The following is a 17,810-nucleotide window of genomic DNA, read 5'->3' as shown; positions in this document are numbered from 1 at the left end:
ACCCATGCATTCTGGCTCCATTGTAGGGCCAAGGGTAATTCGTTCTCAGTGCAGTCTGTCCTCTCTCTGCCCTGTTGCCTTTTGCCTTAAATCCCTCAGATGCAATCAGATACCAATCCACTGTAGCCACCAAACTCCAGGGGTCATATGTTAACCTTTCCAAGTGGCCTCCTTGAAGCCCTCTTTTGGCCAGAGGTGAGGCCTTACATGGTCTCCCTCTTGGGAGGGGTGTCCCCCCAACACAACTCTCCCCCCGACAGAAAAAATCCTTTCTAACCCTCCTTTTCAATCCTTTTATTCCATGCCGGGGGTGTTAGAGTCGTCTAGCAGATTCTTGGTCATGAACTTTTGGAAATGTGCACGGTCCCAGGGGTGGTCTGTCTCCCAACCAACTTGATACCTGGCATCAATCACACTGTAGTGTCTCTGCCAAAACTTCCATTTCACATCTTGCTTCACATACCTGCAAGTCGTGGGGTGGGCAGTCAAGGGAGTTCAAGACTGAGAGTCCGACGTTTCCGCAGTGAAATAAGAGGCACCATCTTCTGTTGAGGAGGGAGCCCAGGAGGAGTCTCAAGAATCATGGTGAAGCTGTGCCAGTTACTCTGCAGAGAAACGGGTGAAGGGGCTAGTCAAGGACAAAGACCAGAACTGATGGGTGACACCAAGGGCTCGGGAGACCAGGAGTTTGAAGTGGAGTCTGTGTTGTGTTTTTCTTCAACAGTGGTACATGGGGTAAAAGCCAGGGACCTGATGGAAGGTTTTTCCAGACAAGAGTAGCTGAAGAACAGAGCTGCAAGGGCACTCACTGAGAACCCATGGAGGAAAGAGGAGAGGCAAGAAGAGGCTGAAGAACCAGGAGGCTGTCAGAGGTTGAGGAACAGGGCAGAAGGAGGGAGGGGAAAGGAGACCAGACAATGGAGGCCCTGGGTCTGGGCCTGGGAAGGAGAGGCTGAGTGGAGAGAAGGTGAAGACGGCTACAGGGGAAGGAAGTGTGAGGCTCTCGTGAGCATTGGGGGCTGCATGCAGAGGAAGCTTCACAAGATTGCAAGTGTTCAGTAAACCAGGGGGTACCTGGCAGGATGGGAGGCATAGGTGATGACTCAGAGGGGTAGAGGGGGTCCAATCCCAGCTGCAGGGGGATGAGCTTTGTTCTGCAGAGAGAGGAAGAATAAAAGTTTGAAAGAAGCAGCAAAGACCCAGGCAAGCCCATCCAGGTCTCTGGGGTCTGTACTGAGTAGGGTGTGGAAATAACCCGCACTGGAGAGGGTGTAAGGAAGTGCTCGCAGCCATGAAATGAGCACAGGGAAGTGGAGAGGAGGAACTGGAAGTGGGGAGAGCAGAGGGACTTCCATCCAGAGACCCAGGATCGTGGAGCTAGAGGTGAGGCTGGGAAGCAGCTGCCCTCAAACGGCACAGACCCAGCAGGGGACACCGCCAGTCGCTGAGAGGCACACCCTGGGCTTGGAGATCCAGGCCGGAGACGCTCCCCGCTTGCACAGGGTTGAGTGGATAAGCGCTGAGGGCCACCGGAAGGGGCACCTTCTCTGGGCTCAAATTCATGCTCAAATTCGTGTGTGTCCTTGGCCAGTTCCAGCTTCTTTGTGAAATAGAGACCAGACTCAGATTTCATGAGGTTGTTTGAGGATTATAGGCAATGATGCCTACAAAGCACGTGGCAGTCTTAATACATGGAACAGTCATGTTACCCTCCTTAATTTAATATCTCCAAGGTGTGGGCTGGGAAGATCGGGAAGCTCTTCCTACTTAACAAAACGAAAATGAATATTTAAAACATATATGCTAGATGTGGGATGATGAAAAAGCTGTGGAAATGAGCAGTGGTGATGGTTACACAAAGATGTGAATGTACCAATGCCACTGAACTGTACACTTGAATATAGTTAAAATGGTAAATTTTATGTTTATGTATATTTTACCACAATCAATCAATCAATACCTCACCAGGATAATTTTAAAGAAATTACTGACTTAGATTTTTCTTAAAACCCCTACTCCTTCTACACAAGGTAAAAGTGAAAAAAAATTAGTTTATTGGAAAGAACAGTTCTGCTAGCATCTATGCTACAAGGAATTTATTCACTAGGATGTGAATTCTTTGCTCTACACTCAGGCAGTTTCTAACTTACTGCTAATTCATAACATTGCGATTATGTTTTCTTTGTTATTTTTGATCGGTTTAAGATGTATCGGTACGCTAATCTTAACACACACAATTGATCATTTTAAATGCATAGGAAGTATGGGAACATATGTATATGTAGAGCTGATTCACTTTGTTATAAAGCAGAAACTAACACACCATTGTAAAGCATTATACTCCAACAAAGAGGTTAAAAATAATAATAATAATAAATAGGGGCTTACCTAGTGGTGCAGTGGTTGAGATTCCACCTGCTGCTGCAGGGGATGCGGGTTCGTGCCCCGATCCGGGAAGATCCCACATGCTGCAGAGCCGCTGCGCCCGTGAGCCATGGCCGCTGAGCCTGCGCGTCCGGAGCCTGTGCTCCGCAATGGGAGAGGCCACAACAGTGAGAGGCCCGCGTACCGCAAAAATAAATAAATAAATAAATAAATAAATGCATATTAGGGAATTCCCTGGCGGTCCAGTTGTTGGTACGCCGCGCTTCCACTGCAGGGGGCACAGATTCAATCCCTGACTGGGGAACTAAGATCTCACATGCTATGTGGTGTGGCCAAAGGCAAACAAACAAACAAATTAATTAATTAGATGCATATGAGATGGAAAAGCATCATAAATAAAAGTCTGCAAAGTGGACTAATTTTGTCAAACATCTGACTTTTAATGAACAAGCCAAATTGTAACAGGGAAAGTAAAATGTTAATGGTATATTGTCGGGACTTTCCTTGTGGCACAGTGGTTAAAAATCCACCTGCCAATGCAGGGGACACAGGTTCAAGCCCTGGTCCGGGAAGATCCCACATGCCATGGAGCAACTAAGCCCGTGCACCGCAACTACTGAGCCTGCGCTCTAGAGCCTGCGAGCCACAACTACTGAGCCCACGTGCCACAACTACTGAAGCTCTCACACCTAGAGCCCATGCTCCGCAACAAGAGAAGCAACCACAATGAGAAGCCCACACACCACAACGAAGAGTAGCCCCTGCTCACCTCAACTAGAGAAAGCCCACGCACATCAACAAAGACCCAAAACAGCCAAAAATAAAAATTAATTAATTAAAAAAAATAGTATATTGTCAGCCAAAACAAAATCAATGGAAGTAACACTTTCAAAATTTTCATACTTCCCATGTCCCCACAGCTGACACCCTGAGTTTATTTCCACAGTCAGAGCCTAAATTATAAATAGCTGTTATTTTAAAAATAAAAGAAGACAAGATGATTTTAAAAATCATAAAGCTGTAACTAGAATTGGAAGGGAAAAGTGCTGTGTGGGTCATTTTCTTCCCAGGGCGACATTCTGAGGCTGAGTGGGAGAGGTGAGGGGATATAAAAGGAATGTTAATTTGCAACACAATCTCAACTGATATTCTAGAGTGTGTATTTAATCACTCTATAAAAACCAGACAGAGAATGATCGGGGAGGAGTGAGAGAAAACGTCTGTCATAACCGGACTCTGGGCAGGCCCAGTCACTGTCAGTGGTAGAGAAGGGACAGAGAGATCATCGGGCTGTAGGTGTGGGCTTGTCTTCCTAGCTTTGTCTCTGGGTGACCTTGGGCACCAGTCTGGGCTTCAGCTTCTCACGCCATGGCATATGAAAAATCTCCCTGCCTCTTGGAGAAGCAGAGACACTTAACTTCACTGCAATTTACTTCCATTTTTACTGCAACTCCTGAGCACCAACAACGTGCCCAGAAAAATGCTCATTAGCTGGTGGCGGTAGGATATAAAGAAGGGGGAGCAATAAGAAGGCTAAGTCCAGTCCTTGCCCTAACGTCTTTTTTTTTAACTTCTTTTTCTTTTCTTTCTTTCTTTATTTTTTTAAATTTATTTTTGGCTGCATTGGGTCTTCATTGCTGCGTGTGGGTTTCTCTAGTTGTGGCGAGCGGGGGATACTCTTCGTTGCGGTGCGCGGGCTTCTCATCGCCGTGTCTTCTCTTGTTACGGAGCACGGGCTCTAGGCACACTGGCTTCAGTAGTTGTGGCGCACAGGCTTAGTTGCTCCGCAGCACGTGGGATCTTCCCGGACCAGGGCTCGAACCCGTGTCCCCTGCATTGGCAGGTGGATTCTTAACCACTGGGCCACCAGGGAAGCCCACCCTAAGGCCTTTTAAAGAACTTTAAAAGATGCAAAACGTTTGGGATTCCAAAGATGCCATCAAGGTATTATTATAACACGTTAATTTCTAGTGATTATTTATTTGTGCGTTACTAGTAAGGGCAATAATAATCAGTAACTTGGCCACCCTTGATTCTCATCCACGTCGTTCAGGATTTCCCCCGATCTGTTAGGCTTCTTGGCTGTTCACCAGATCAAGGACGTCTATGCTCCACAGAACAGAGCAGTTGTGGCCAGTTCGGGGGCCCCTCGCCCCAAAAGGCAGGAGGACCTTAGAGATCAGAGGCCAAGACCAGGGCCTGGACTCTCTCCCTGCTCTGCTCAAGTGCAACAGCTCCAGGGAGACTGAGCATGGGGGGCCAGAAGTGTCATCCGGGCTCCCCAAAGGGCAGGCTGCTTAGCTACCCCAGTTTCTACCCTGCAGTCTTAGGAAGCGAGCCTCACAATACCAGAGCAATGCCACTGGACAACAGAGGCTTTGTGAAAGAGAGCCATGAGCCCCTGGGGCCTGCTGCCACTCCTGAGGCCAGGACAGCAAGGGCCAAAGAGACAGGGGACAGTGATGGTTCCTTGAATCCCAGTAAGCTAGACTTTTCAGAACCTGCAGGAGACAATGTGACAAGGAACAGTCTCAGATCTCCCCCTGGCTGCCCTGGGTTCAAGGAAAGGGGCGGAAAGATTCTTTCTCCATGAGAAAAACCTTGGCTCCCTTAAAGTGAAATAATGGTTAGAAAGTATCAGGCACAGCAAATATCAATATATGGTCATTCCCTCTTCCCCAAAATAATTGATTAGACTAAACTCAGTTGAACCAATTGTCTTTGGAAGTAACCCACAGGGCTGCCAGAGCATTCTCCAATGTAACATCCTCAAACTGTGATGGGCGTTTGCATTTGGGTACAGCCGTATTCATTCAGCCTGTACTGAGTGGTTCATGGTGCCAGGCCAAGAGCTAAAAGTCCTGACCCTGAGTTCAAGAAACCTGCAGTCCGGTGGGAGAGACAGACCAGCAGAATTCTTGTGCAGTGCCCTGAAGAGGGCAGTGCAGATGCCATGGGAGTACTGAGCTGTGGCTGGATCCAAGTTCTGCCTTCCTTAGCTGTGTGATCTGAGGCAAGCTGCTGAACCTCTCTGAGGCTCAGTGTTCTTATCTATAAAGTGAAGCTAAAAAGACCCATCTCACAAGGTTGTTAGAGGATTAAGTGAGTTAATATGATCAGATGTCTAACCTAGTATCTGGCCCAGAGTGGGAGCTTATCAACTGTTCCAAAGACTCTACCCTGGGGAAGAAGGGTTAACAGGGACCTGAGTCTCTGCCCAGCAGCGTGGGTCTGGTCAGCCAGCTCAGGAGAAGGAAGTCCTCCTTCCCTGGCTAGTGTCTGTTATGTCCACCTCCCTTTGAAGGGACTGAGGAAGGAGTCAATGGCAGGAAGAAGCTCCTAGTGTAGGCCTTAAGAAGATGGCATAGTGCAGAGGGCTCTAATTCTTCCAAGTCTGTATTCAAACCCTGCTCAGCCCCACACACTCCAGTCCTCGGACTCCTTATGTGTAAAATGGAGCTAACAATAGCTACTTCATTGGCTTATGTTAAAAAATAACACGTGGGGCTTCCCTGGTGGCGCAGTGGTTAAGAATCCGCCTGCCAATGCAGGGGACACGAAGATCCCACATGCCGCGGAGCAACTAAGCCCATGCGCCACAACTACTGAGCCCGCGAGCCGCAACTACTGAAGCCCATGTGCCTAGAGCCCGCGCTCCACAACGAGAGAAGCCACCGCAGTGAGAAGCCCACACACCGCAACGAAGAGTAGCCCCCATTCGCTGCAACTAGAGAGAAGCCTGCACGCAGCAACGAAGACCTAACGCAGCCAAAAATAAATTAATTAACTAATTAATTTTAAAAATAATAATAACACCTGTAAACTTACAGACACATGGAAGGTTCTCAATAAATGAGAGTGGTGGTGGGGAAGGTGGGGCTGTGATGATGGTGATAATCATGGTGGGGATGGTGGAGATGGGGACACAGGAACAGTGATCATTTCTTCCCCTCATGCAGGTGCCACAGGAGGTAGCCCAAGACTGGTGTAAAGAGAAGGATATTCCCTATTTTGAAGTCAGTGCCAAGAATGACATCAATGTGGTACAAGCCTTCGAGATGCTGGCCAGTCGGGCTCTGTCAAGGGTGAGTGGCACCTGCCAGCTGCCCCCTAGGATGGGGCAACTCAGGAGCGTCCGGAAAAGTATATATTGGGAGGCACGAGGGTGGGACAGGATTGCTCATCATCTTAATTAATCAGTTGTTGAATGGGCTCAACAGTATTCCAATTCTGGAACCACAGAATACCAGAGGCATAAAGCTTCCTTAGAATCCGTCATCAGTGGTCCCTCAATCCGGCTGATTATCGTTTGTGGAGTTTCTAAAAAACACAGTTCGATACCTCACCCCTGGAGACTCTAATTTAGTAAGAGTTTGAGAAGTAATGCTCTAGTTCAGTCCTCACTGATGGGAGAGAAGCCCCAAGGTGCCAAGTATTGGTCCAAGTGGAATAATGAAGCCTGCGGGAGTTGCTGACACCCTCCAATCAAAATGATGGATAGATGTAGACCACTTGGTGTAGTCTCTCAACAAGCATGTGTTGAGTATGTCACGTGTGTCAGGTCCCATCCAGGGCTCCGAGGTCCCTTGCTCTCATAAGGGAGACAGATCGGCACAGGAGTGGCTGCAGTGCAGGCACTGTATGGTGGGCAAGGACTGGTGATGGGGCCCCAGAGGAGGGACACACAGCCCACACTGCAGGGGAGAGAAGGGGGAGAGAGAAGAGGAAGATCAGAGAAGGTCACCTGGCAGTATTAGCAGGGTTTTAATGCCGTTCTGATATAGAGTTCAGAAACTCTGAAGAGGGTCCGTGAGAGATTTGCACAGGGAGGGGCTCAGCATGTTTCATTATTCTGCCATATGCAATCAAGGTGGGCTTCTTAGAAATGGGGAGAGGGTCATCACGGCAGTGATTCTGAACTGAGGAAAGGAGCAAATGAGGATGGGCAGTCGGAGGGCTCCCCTCTGTGGAAGGGCCTGCTGTCACTGGTCTGCCTGGCCCTGCCCTGTGGGTTGTCCACAACGGAGAGGGACAGCGGCCACCCCTAGCAGCTGCCCAGGGAGAGGGCTCGAGCTTGCCACCCTTACACCCCGTTGCCTTCATCTCAGAGTTTGCCCCCGTGTGCTATTATTCATGCTTCCCCTCCTGGCCCCCAGCCCTCACTGTGTCATGTTAAAAGGAAGAAGAGGGGTGTCTATCTCTAGCACATGGTCAAGAAGTGCTGCTCTATCACACAGTCAGTGATACAGATGTGCCTGCTCATGCCGTTCCCTGGAAGGTGAGGGATGCTGTTTGACCTCATAAGGTGATACGTGATCACTGATCCTCCACAAACACAGTGCAATGATTGCCAAGTGCTTAGTCACAGGGAAGCTCCCTCAGCCCACAGCCAGTGTCTGTGTGCAGTTAGCATCTGTCCTTTCTGGAGAAGGAGTGTCCTTCATTCTTGAAACTATGTCCTTCCTGCTGTGTCACTTTTATGACACAGTGATGTGAGTGGATGGTAGTTTGTCTGCTTGTTTTTCTTTTCCATTGTCCTTACTTGGCAAAAGAATGGATTGGCGACCCCATGTCAGTCCCTCACAATGATGGGGGAAATTTACCGATGAGAAGTTTGGTGGTCACGGGTGTGATACCCGCAGTCAGACTGACTTGGGTTTGACCCCGCCCTCATGCTTTCAAGTGGACCCCTGGGCAAGACATATGACTTCTCTGAGCCTCAATTTCCTCATAAGATGGAAATAATTCCATCCCATAAACGTTCTTGAGTTGTCAGGCTAGTGCTGGAGATGTGGACCTCAGTGGCCCCACGGTCAGGTAAAGGAGTAAGGCATCCAAAACCAGAGGTCATGCAGAGAGAACAGGCTTGTGGTTGCCAAGGGGGAGGGGCGAGGGGAGGGAAGGATTGGGAGTTTGGGATTAGCAGATGCAAACTCGTATATATAGAATGGAGAAACACCAAGGTCCTATTGTATGGCACAGGGAACTATATTCAATATCCTGTAATAGGCCATAATGGAAAAGACAAAAAATATAGATTTACAAAAGAAAAAAGAAAACAGATAGACTGCCATGGAGTGAGGTAAGTGCCATGGGCTGGGGTGGGGAGGTGACACGGCCAAGGCATCGAGGTGACTCAGAGGTGCTGGTGGCGAGGGTGGGCAGGGATGCCTGCCCAGAGAGGTGACGTGTGAGTTGGAGGTTGAAAGGTCATATGCAGTTTGCGTGGGGGACATGGTAGGCCGTTGAAAGCACAAGCAAGAGCCGCAGAAGGGCGGAGAGAAGGGCGGAGAGAGGACTCACCCAGGCGTGAGTCCACAGGGCTCACGTGAGGGACCACTGTGGGCTCCGTCTGTAAGAGGAAGAACCGTGGCATGGAGGGAAGTGGGGCCGCTGGGCCGAGGTGAGCGATGGGGCTCTCAAGGCCAACAGCACCAGACCATGAAGGCCTGGTGAGCCCCAACTAGACCTTGGACTTCATACTGTAGGCCCATGACCTCTAGACCCGCTACCACACTCCCAGGGCACACAGGGGCCCAGTACGGACCTGGAGGCCAGCAGGGCGCATCTTCCAGCAATGTCTCTGTTATTCAGAAATCTGGAAGGGAAACATTTCACCCTAAAATAAACATAACTACTGGAGCACTGAATGTGAAAACTCACATGGATTTTTAAGGTGAAACTGGAGTTTCCAAATCTATACTTTAAAATCAAACAGGAGTTTTCAAGGACATTTCCTACAAGTACCTCTCCCCTCCTTCCTAGGGAGGTCATGTGCTCATTCACCCCAGCCCAGAGTATTTGGAGAGGAAGACGTGAGAGGTGCTGCTAGAATAAGGAGGGAGCCGCAGCCTGGGGTGGGAAGAGTTGGGCTCTTAAGCCGGGTGGGTCTGGCTTATTTCCTGGCTCTACCTCTTACTCACTGTGTCCCTGACAAGTCATACAGCCTCCCCTAAGCCATCACCTCCTTCCCTTTAAAGTACAAGTAATAGTACCTTCCTCATGGGGTTGTTGCCAGGGCTAAATAAAATAATCTGGTAGCACAGAGAAGGCATTAAATAAAAGGTAGCTATGTTTAAATGAAAGCTATGGCTAAGGGCTTTCAGCAGGGAAGTTTCATGCTTCAAGGAGGATGCCCTTGATGGGTGATTCAGAAAGGTCCAGGCATGAGAGGATGAAGACGGCAAGGACGGGGTAGATTAAAGGGACTTTGGAGGGAGAACCGTCAGGGGTTGATGACGATCAAATGTAGGAGAGAAGGAATCAGGAGCTGTTGAGGTTGATACCGAGGTTTCTAGCTTGGCAAATGGAGGGATGATTGATTAGTGATGCTATAGACCAAGATAGAAAAGAGAGGGGAAAGCAAAAGTGTCACAAGAGGAGGAGGCAATGGAGCACATGGCATTTGGGGTTCCTTGAGGTTCCTTGGAATGTCTGAGTTCTGCAGTGAACTCTGGATGGAAAGAGCAGCTTACAGGTAGAGCGCCAGAAGAGGTACTCGGTTTACATTTTGAAAGGAGAGAAGGTAGCTAGTTACTTTAGTTTCCCAATCTGGCCACTTTCAGGATTAGGGTATTTAGTTATTCCAAAATATGACTAAGAATGCCCTCATAATCAAAGAAGGGACACCCACCTGCTTTGGGGGATTTGGGATGAAGGGATTTTGCTCTTACCAATTTGGCAATACCATCCCTGCTGGGGCCCGGCGTGACCTGCAGCATGGAGGCCGGTTCCTTTTGGATTAATTAGAGAAAGACAAACTTGCCATATCCGGGAGGGAAGCAGGCTGACAGGCAGGTAAGCTTAGTGAAATTATAGGACTTTTATGAGGTCCTCAGGATGTAGGATCTAAAGTCAGGGCTATGAGGTGACCAGTGACTTGGAGGGGCAGACTCCCACAGTCACATCCCCACTGAAATGATGCATTAGGATACTATGGTGTTACTTTACAGTTAGACATGCACATACTTGCTAAGATGACTGGGGTCTGGAGAAAAGAGTTACACAGGAAATCTCATAATGGACTGCCAGTGACTTGGAAGGTTTGCAGGAAACCCGAGGAGCGAGATGATGCCATTATCGAGTGAAATGATGTCATAAATGGGAAGAGCTCAGGGCTGACTTGGACCTGGGGAGGATGTGACTCTTATTGGGTGAAGAGAGCTGGCATGAAGACCTCAGGCTTTGCCGGTGTGTAATGAACGAGGGCGTTTCTCACACCTTCAAAGGCAGCATTGTTTGTTCCTAGAATAAAGTGCAAAGCAGCTCAGAAAGCCCTCAGCTTAGACTCTCCCTCCCAAAGGCTGGCATCGAGGGCAAGGCACAGGTTCTGTTCATGATCCCAGCTGGGCCTTCTGTGGACGTGAGGGTGAGGCATACTCAGGGGTGATGAATCAACAGGCCCTGCCCGCTGGGTCCAAAAGACCCAGCTAGGAAAGCTCCTGATCCCAGGCAAGGTCTCTTTGATGTTTATGGTGAGGGGGGACCAGGAAAGCACAAAAAATAAGAGAATCTTTTCAAAAGCCTGTCTTTCTGGGAGAAGTGGATCAGTCAGCTTAAAAAGGGACTTAAACAGCAATGCTCTACTCCCCCTCATCTCTCCCTGTGAGGCTCAGTGTGTCAGTGGAGTGAGTGGGCCCTGCAGATGGGGCCAGCTGGAGGACTGGATGGTGTCCCGGGCGGTGCAGCCCCGAGCCCGCACAGCAGACCTGGGCAGTGCTGGGGGAAGGAGCCTCAGGCACCTCAGGGGAGGACTCTGCTCTTTCAGGGCGAGGGGCTGGGGAAGGCCTGTGGTGCGCTGGGCCGGCTCTGCCAGCAGTGGGCTAGGATCCTCCCCAGCGGAGGGGAAGATGGAACTGGGGTGTGGAGACATCCCCAGAGGGACAGGCTTTCATTGGGAGACACTGCCCCCCACTCCCCAACACTAATCTTTCCTAATGAAAAAAAAAAAATATATATATATATATATATATATAACAAATAAAATTCTAATAGCTCCAAAGAATTTGCTGAGGGCTACTCAAAGCCCATCATCCCGGCTGACTAAAGGTAGCTGGTGCTCTGCTGGCCCGGACACCCTACCAGGGAGCGGGTGAGAAATGGGGGCTCTTCAAGAAGCAAAGGGCTTCCCTGGTGGCGCAGTGGTTGAGAGTCCGCCTGCCAATGCAGGGGACGCAGGTTCATGCCCCGGTCCGGGAAGATCCCACGTGTCGCGGAGTGGCTGGGCCCGTGAGCCATGACCGCTGAGCCTGCGCGTCCTTTGCCTGTGCTCCACAATGGGAGAGGCCACAACAGTGAGAGGCCCGCGTACAGCAAAAAAAAAAAGAAAAAAAAAAAGAAGAAAACAGTGGGAAGAAGGGCTGGGTCCCAGGCCTGGTGCCCTGAGCTCTGTGCTGTCAGGCTAACCTACTGCTTGCTGTCTGGCGGTGGCAGCAAGTGACAGGGCATCATGGGACCTTCTCATGTGTCTTGGGGGTTGACCATCATGAGGGTGCCGCAGGCAGGTCTGACACAGCCTCCTGGGGTCCAGAGTCACCGGCACTAAGGGTTTGGTTGACATTCATGAGCTGGGCACCATAGCCAGAGCCCAGGAGCCATGGAGGAGAAAAAAATCAGTGAAGGCACAACCGCTCTTCTGGAAATTGTCCCCTCAGAGGGGCACTTGAGACAGACAGCCCCACAGGGGGCTCTGTCCAGCCCAGGTCCACACCAGCGTGTCCACTTACCCACTCACCCTCACACACACACCACCGGCTGTGGGGAGAACATGAATGCTGGGAGCTCGGAGACTGGGGGGAGGCTTGGCCAAGGAAAGAGATGTGATCCCTCGAAGAAGAGACCCTTCAGTGTGTAGAACCCATCTCCTTGAGGAAGGACGCCCTCACCCTTGAACCAAGCTGGGTGGGTCATAGGTGAGGAGTGGCCAGCTGGGTGGGGAGAGGCTTGTTAGACTGAGAAGGGGCTTTCTCTGGACCTCGTTGGGACAGGAGACTTTGGGAAGGTGGGCAAAGAAGCAAAAAGCCCCAGTAGAAGCATTGAGTCTATTTTAGGGAGGGATCCCTGGACATGGGAAGTTCAGAGGATGGTGGGAGGTTGAGAGGTGGGCACGGTGAGAGAAGGTTGGGGTGTGGGGACGTTTGCAGGGAGAGGTTTCCTGCAGAAATGAGGAGTGGGCCGTCATCATCTCTGCCTGAGGACAAACGTCACCTCAGTTGTCCCCTCTGGAGAATGGCAAGTTATGGGACCTGGTTGGAGGTCAGGAGACCTGGGCCTCTAACGCAGCCGCCCACCTGCTCTGGGCTCCTGGGAAGGAGCTGGAGGAGGAGGTGAGGAAGGGGGGGGGGAAGACTTCCTCCCCCCCGGGCCTCAGTTTCCCAGCTGCACAAGGTGGGGGAACAGAAAGCCCGACCACCATCGGCCATTAAGAAATAGAGGGCAGGGCTTCCCTGGTGGCGCAGTGGTTGAGAGTCCGCCTGCCGATGCAGGGGACATGGGTTCGTGCCCCAGTCTGGGAAGATCCCACATGCCGCGGAGCGGCTGGGTCCGTGAGCCATGGCCGCTGAGCCTGCGCGTCCGGAGCCTGTGCTCCACAATGAGAGAGGCCACAACAGTGAGAGGCCCGCGTACCGCAAAAAAAAAAAAAAAAAAGAAATAGAGGGCAGGTGTCTGCCTGCCAGGATGCGAACGCTGACTCCTCTTTTCCTTCTCCAGTATCGAAGCGTCTTGGAGAATCACCTCACAGACTCCATCAAGCTCTCACCAGAAGACCCGTCCAAGAGCAGCTGCTGCTGACCTTCCAGACCCCCGCTCTGCACACCCAGGGACACAGCACGCACAGGGCCTGGTCGTCCTGGGCCCCCACCAGCCCCACTGCCCGCCCAAACTCAGATGGTAGTCCAGGCTCTGTGGCCAGAGCCCTGAATCCCTCACATCTGCACTGGACCCAGAACCAGAGGGCAGCCCTGCCTCAGGCTGAGTGTAGAGAGGCTGGGGCTGGGCCCTTGAGCCTGGATGAAACTCCGGATGTCACAGCCAGACCCCAGAAGAGTCACGATTCCCTCGCGGACTCCAGCTTTCTTGCCACGTGCCCTTCCCAGCCACACCCCTGCTCTACAACGCACATCTCTGCAGACAGGCCGCTCTCTCTGGAGTCCTGTTATATTCTCCTATGGACTGGCCTTCCTCAGCCCATCCACCACCACCACCCTCAAGAGCCACAGCACAGCTTTGGACAAGGGTGCAGCTCAGGCTCCCTCGTAACCGGGGCCAGGGAGTGAGGGTCTACCTCAACCCCTGGCAGCAGCTGTTCAGGCCTGGGACACCCCCTGTTTGTCCCCTCCAGAATGCAGGACTGAGGGAGCGCAGGAAAAACCCACCGGGGACTGGTGCATTTCTCCCTGCTGGTGCTCAGGCAACTCCCATAACTCTCTTTGAGCTTCAGCTTATTCATCTGTCAAATGGGAGTCACATGTGCCCTGCCCACATCAGTGTGGTTTTGAAGACCAGAACCTCTGCTTGAATCTCAATTGCTGTTGTTGAGATACATTTACTATTCTTTCAACAAGTATTTTTGAGTATCTACTACGTACGATGCATTGAGGTCCAGTGACAAATGTAACCAACCTTGCTCTCCTGGATCCGACATTCTGGCGAGGGAGAGAGTCAGTAAACACAGAATTTAAACAGGTATTTTCAAATAGCAGGTAAGTGCTTGAACAAAGTGAAACAAGGTAATGGGATAGAGAGGGACAGGGGGTGGGGTTGGGTGCTGTTTCAGACAAAGTAGTCCATGAAGGCTTCCCTGGGGAGGTGACATTGACAAAGGCTAGAGAATGAGAAAGGGGCTGCCACCTGAACTCGACAAAGAACATTCTGAGGAGAGGTTGCAGCAAGGGCCAAGGCCCCAGGTCGAGGACAAACTTGTGTTCCAGGAACAGTGAAAAGATTAATTTACCAGAGGACTCAAAGCTGCTGTCCCAGAGAAAAGCAAAGGGGACCCCGCCCCCTGGATGACTCCTTGAGTCTCTGTCAACTGGCCACCAGAGGGCAGCAGTGATCCTTTCCTTCCAGCAGAGCAGAAAGCGGAGGCTCCATGGGCCCATGAAGAGCTGCAGTTTTCCTGTGTAGATGCTCGAAGCTTATTCTCGGGCTCTGGGCATTTTCAACCCTTCGAGATTTGTGGGGCAGGAAAATCCCAGTTTCTTAAGCCTACAGAGAGACGAGCAAAAACTGCAGCATCAGTGATTCAGGCAAGAAATCGGCATCAGTGACAAATACTAGAAGAGGGGCCTGGAAAGCTCATGGAGTCTCTGTCCCTGCAATCTCTACAGCCATAATCTTCTTTTTCTTCTGGCGATAAACAACACAGATAGAGCCCAGCCTGAAGGGAATAGGCAAGATGACCCGCCAGGGTCTCCCATGACCACATCCATGCCCACCACAGAAGTCTCCTGTCTACACAGAAGTATTCTTCCCTGAGCTCCCAGCAGAGCTGGGGATGTTAGCCTATGACTTCCAAGTGTCATCTGACACTGAAGATATGAGGTGGGAGTCAGTAAGAAAGTCTGGGGAACCCCTTCTCCCCACCCAGCTGTGAAGTAAGAATGAGCACATCCTGGGCAGCGGCATGGACCTGACATAGGAGCAGGTGGCCTGGAGCACACCTTTGTCTCTGTGTCCTTCATGGGGGTGGCACCCTGCACGTCACACAGGCTCTCCTGGGAGTCAGTCGGACTGTGGATTGGACGTGTGGTGCGTGGGTGTGTATACAGCAGCTCGTGCACTGCCATGGACGAAGGAACCATTCTAAATGTGCACAACAAATAATGAATGTGTCTTTCTTCGTTTTAATCTTTTGTGGTATTTAGTTTTTAAAGTTTTTTTTTTCAATATCCCCATAGTTCAAAATTCAAAAGATAATAAAAGGGAAGACAGAGACAACAAAGAGTATAATAGGAACAGTGATGTAATTGGCAGGGCCCAAAATGGAAATGCCCCACCCCTTGGCCAAAAATCATGAGGAGTTCCGAGACGGTGACACTGGATCATTACACCAAGCGTGGGGTCCTTCTGAGCGCAGGTGGCACACACCCAGGAAACTGCGCCTGAGTAAGCACTATGTTTTCAGTGCCCTCCAGAATGACAGAGCCCTGGCCAGGCCCACCTGGGCCGCTCGGAGATAAAAGGTTCTGTCTTTGCAAAAGCCACATGGAGATTCAACACCAGCCCCAAACCACGCATTTTGAATCTTCCCCAGAGTCAGGAGCCAGGACTGAATGTTCACATGGGGGGTGGAGAGTGGGAACCTGAGGCCCACAGCATCCCTCCTATCAAGACTAGGGGACATGCTAGTGACCAATCTCCAGGGCAAATGGAACTGAGCCAAAACACTGTGGGCCACTCCACACCGCCTCCCCCACTCCTGAGTCTGAGACTGGCCCTCGGTTCCCAGCCAGTAGGGGCAGGTATTCGCAGAAAGAGGCAGGATGTGGGGCTGCAACTCCTGGCCAAAGGGAGCCCACTAGAGCCTGGCGGGGGCCGGAGGGGGGGGCAGCATGTCCCAGGGCCCTGTCCTCAGCATTCTTTCAGAGAAGAGGACCTAGATTAACAAGACTGCTCCAACCACGCTGCTCCTCTACCCACTACAGCCCTCCTCCGAGGGGCAGCTCCAGGCTGCTAGTAGAATAATCAAGAGAATCCAGGCCAGGGCTCTGGGCAGCACACGCCCATGGGACTTGGAGAAAAACAAACCCAGATCTTCTCGCCAAATAAACCTGGCCAGGCCCTACTGGGTGCCATAGTGCTCAAGGGGATTTGGGGAAATGCTGTTTCTGCATTTGCTCTTTGCTCAGCAGAGGCTCCCACTGCAGCATCCACAGCCACAGGCAGATGCCGCAGTCAGGCACGTGGCAGGTGCCCACAATGGGGTCTTGTTCCCAGGAGCGCACAGTCCAATGGCAGCCTCAAAGCAGCCACGCTGGCAACAACACCAAAACTGGTTGCCGCACACAGCAGACACAGCTGCGACAGTGGACCTGCGTGAGGCCAGCCCTGCTGCATGGCACCTGGAGGCTCCCTCTGCAGTGTGTGCTGGCAAGGCAGGAAGTTTAGTTCCAGTAGAGGGCAGCGGCCTGTACCAGGACACTCTGTGCATGCCTGTTGGGGGCATGGGGGTAGCAAGGGCTTAGAAGATCAGACAGTAGGTTTCCCTTGCTGATGTACAGAAAAATTGTGACTAAGCTCATAGGCTTGGAGGGGAGCAAACAAAAAACCAGGTGAAGGGATGCTGGCAGTGAGGGGACAGAAACACTGCCAAGAGCCCTCCTCATACCAGTGAATCCTCCACAACAGCCCACGGAGGAGGGCATTGACCTCACTTTTCAGATGAGGAGACTGAGGCTTCCTCTCCCGCCACTCACATCCCACCATGTCCTGTCAACACCTCCTCGTCCTTGTCTTGAATTCATTTCCTTCTCCCCTCATCCTCTGCTCCAACGGGTCCAGCCGACCACAAGCCTTGCCTAGACCACACTTCCCTCCCCTTGAGCCCCCTGCCTGCCCTCTTGTCCCTTTCCTAACCACTCCACATGGCAGCCATCACAGTGGCCTCCACAGGACAAGTTCTTCTTGTGACCTACAAAGGCCCACCACCGCCAGCCACTGCCTGCTTGTCAGGGCTCAGCTCTGGCCACAGTCTCTCTCGATGCTGCAAAGGGAGGACTGTCTCTCAGTCCCCAGGGATGCCTCTCACCTCCCCGCCCCGCCTGGCAGGGGACCTCTGTTGGGAACACTGGCCCCTCCCTGGTCCTTCACCAGGCCAATTCCTCCTTAGCTGTTAGTTACCAGCTAAAGCATCATTTCCTTCAGTAAGGATTCCCTGATACCAAGACCAGGTTAGGGACCCCACCATGTGCCCCCCCAGCCCCCCTTATCACAGTGCCAGAACAGTAGCTCCACTAGGATGGAAGTGCCACGGGGCAGGGATTTTCATTGGTTTTATTCACCACCATCTCCCTCATGCCCAGAGCAATGCCTGACAAGGGTTGGGACTGGAGAAATATTTTTGGAAGGAAGAGCTCCTGCAGTATTTTATCATAATTGTTTGTCTGTTTGCACTTAGACTGTAGTGTCCCTGAGGGCACGGCTTGTTTTTTTTTTAAATTAACTTCTATTGAAGTGGGCCTGTTTTGATTAATCATTTTAACCCCAGCACTCAGCATAGAGACTGGTGCATAGTGGATGATAAATAAATACTGTGGAATAGAATAGAATACTGCATAGGTATTTTTTTAATAACAATAAAATATTCTATGTAATGACATGGAATAGATAGCTGAGATTCATTGTTATGTAAAAAGGCAATGGTAGAATCATGGGAATAATATGCTATCTCTTCCATAACAGGAGGCTTAAATAAGACTTTATGT

General features: G+C 51.0%; 1 protein-coding gene across 4 annotated transcripts in view; it reads left to right on the top strand.

Annotated features, from left to right (window-relative positions):
- Window positions 1–17,311, top strand: part of RAB7B (RAB7B, member RAS oncogene family) — a 28,939-nt gene extending 11,628 nt beyond the window's left edge. For all 4 annotated transcript variants that reach the window (XM_089908593.1, XM_089908586.1, XM_022593619.3 and 1 more), the window contains 2 exons: window positions 6,345–6,470; window positions 13,096–17,311. In XM_089908593.1, coding sequence (XP_089764719.1) covers window positions 6,345–6,470; window positions 13,096–13,176 — 207 coding nt within the window. In that variant the 3' untranslated portion in view covers window positions 13,177–17,311. The remainder of the gene's footprint in view (window positions 1–6,344; window positions 6,471–13,095) is intronic.
- Window positions 17,312–17,810: the final 499 nt, after the last annotated feature.

This window comes from Delphinapterus leucas, chromosome 1 (genome assembly GCF_059928025.1).
Source record: "Delphinapterus leucas isolate spDelLeu-1000000601 "Yukka" chromosome 1, BTC_Dleu_Yukka2, whole genome shotgun sequence".
NCBI lineage: Eukaryota > Metazoa > Chordata > Mammalia > Artiodactyla > Monodontidae > Delphinapterus > Delphinapterus leucas.
Note: the sequence above shows the minus strand (reverse complement) of the source record. Positions and strands in the feature narration are given on the sequence as shown.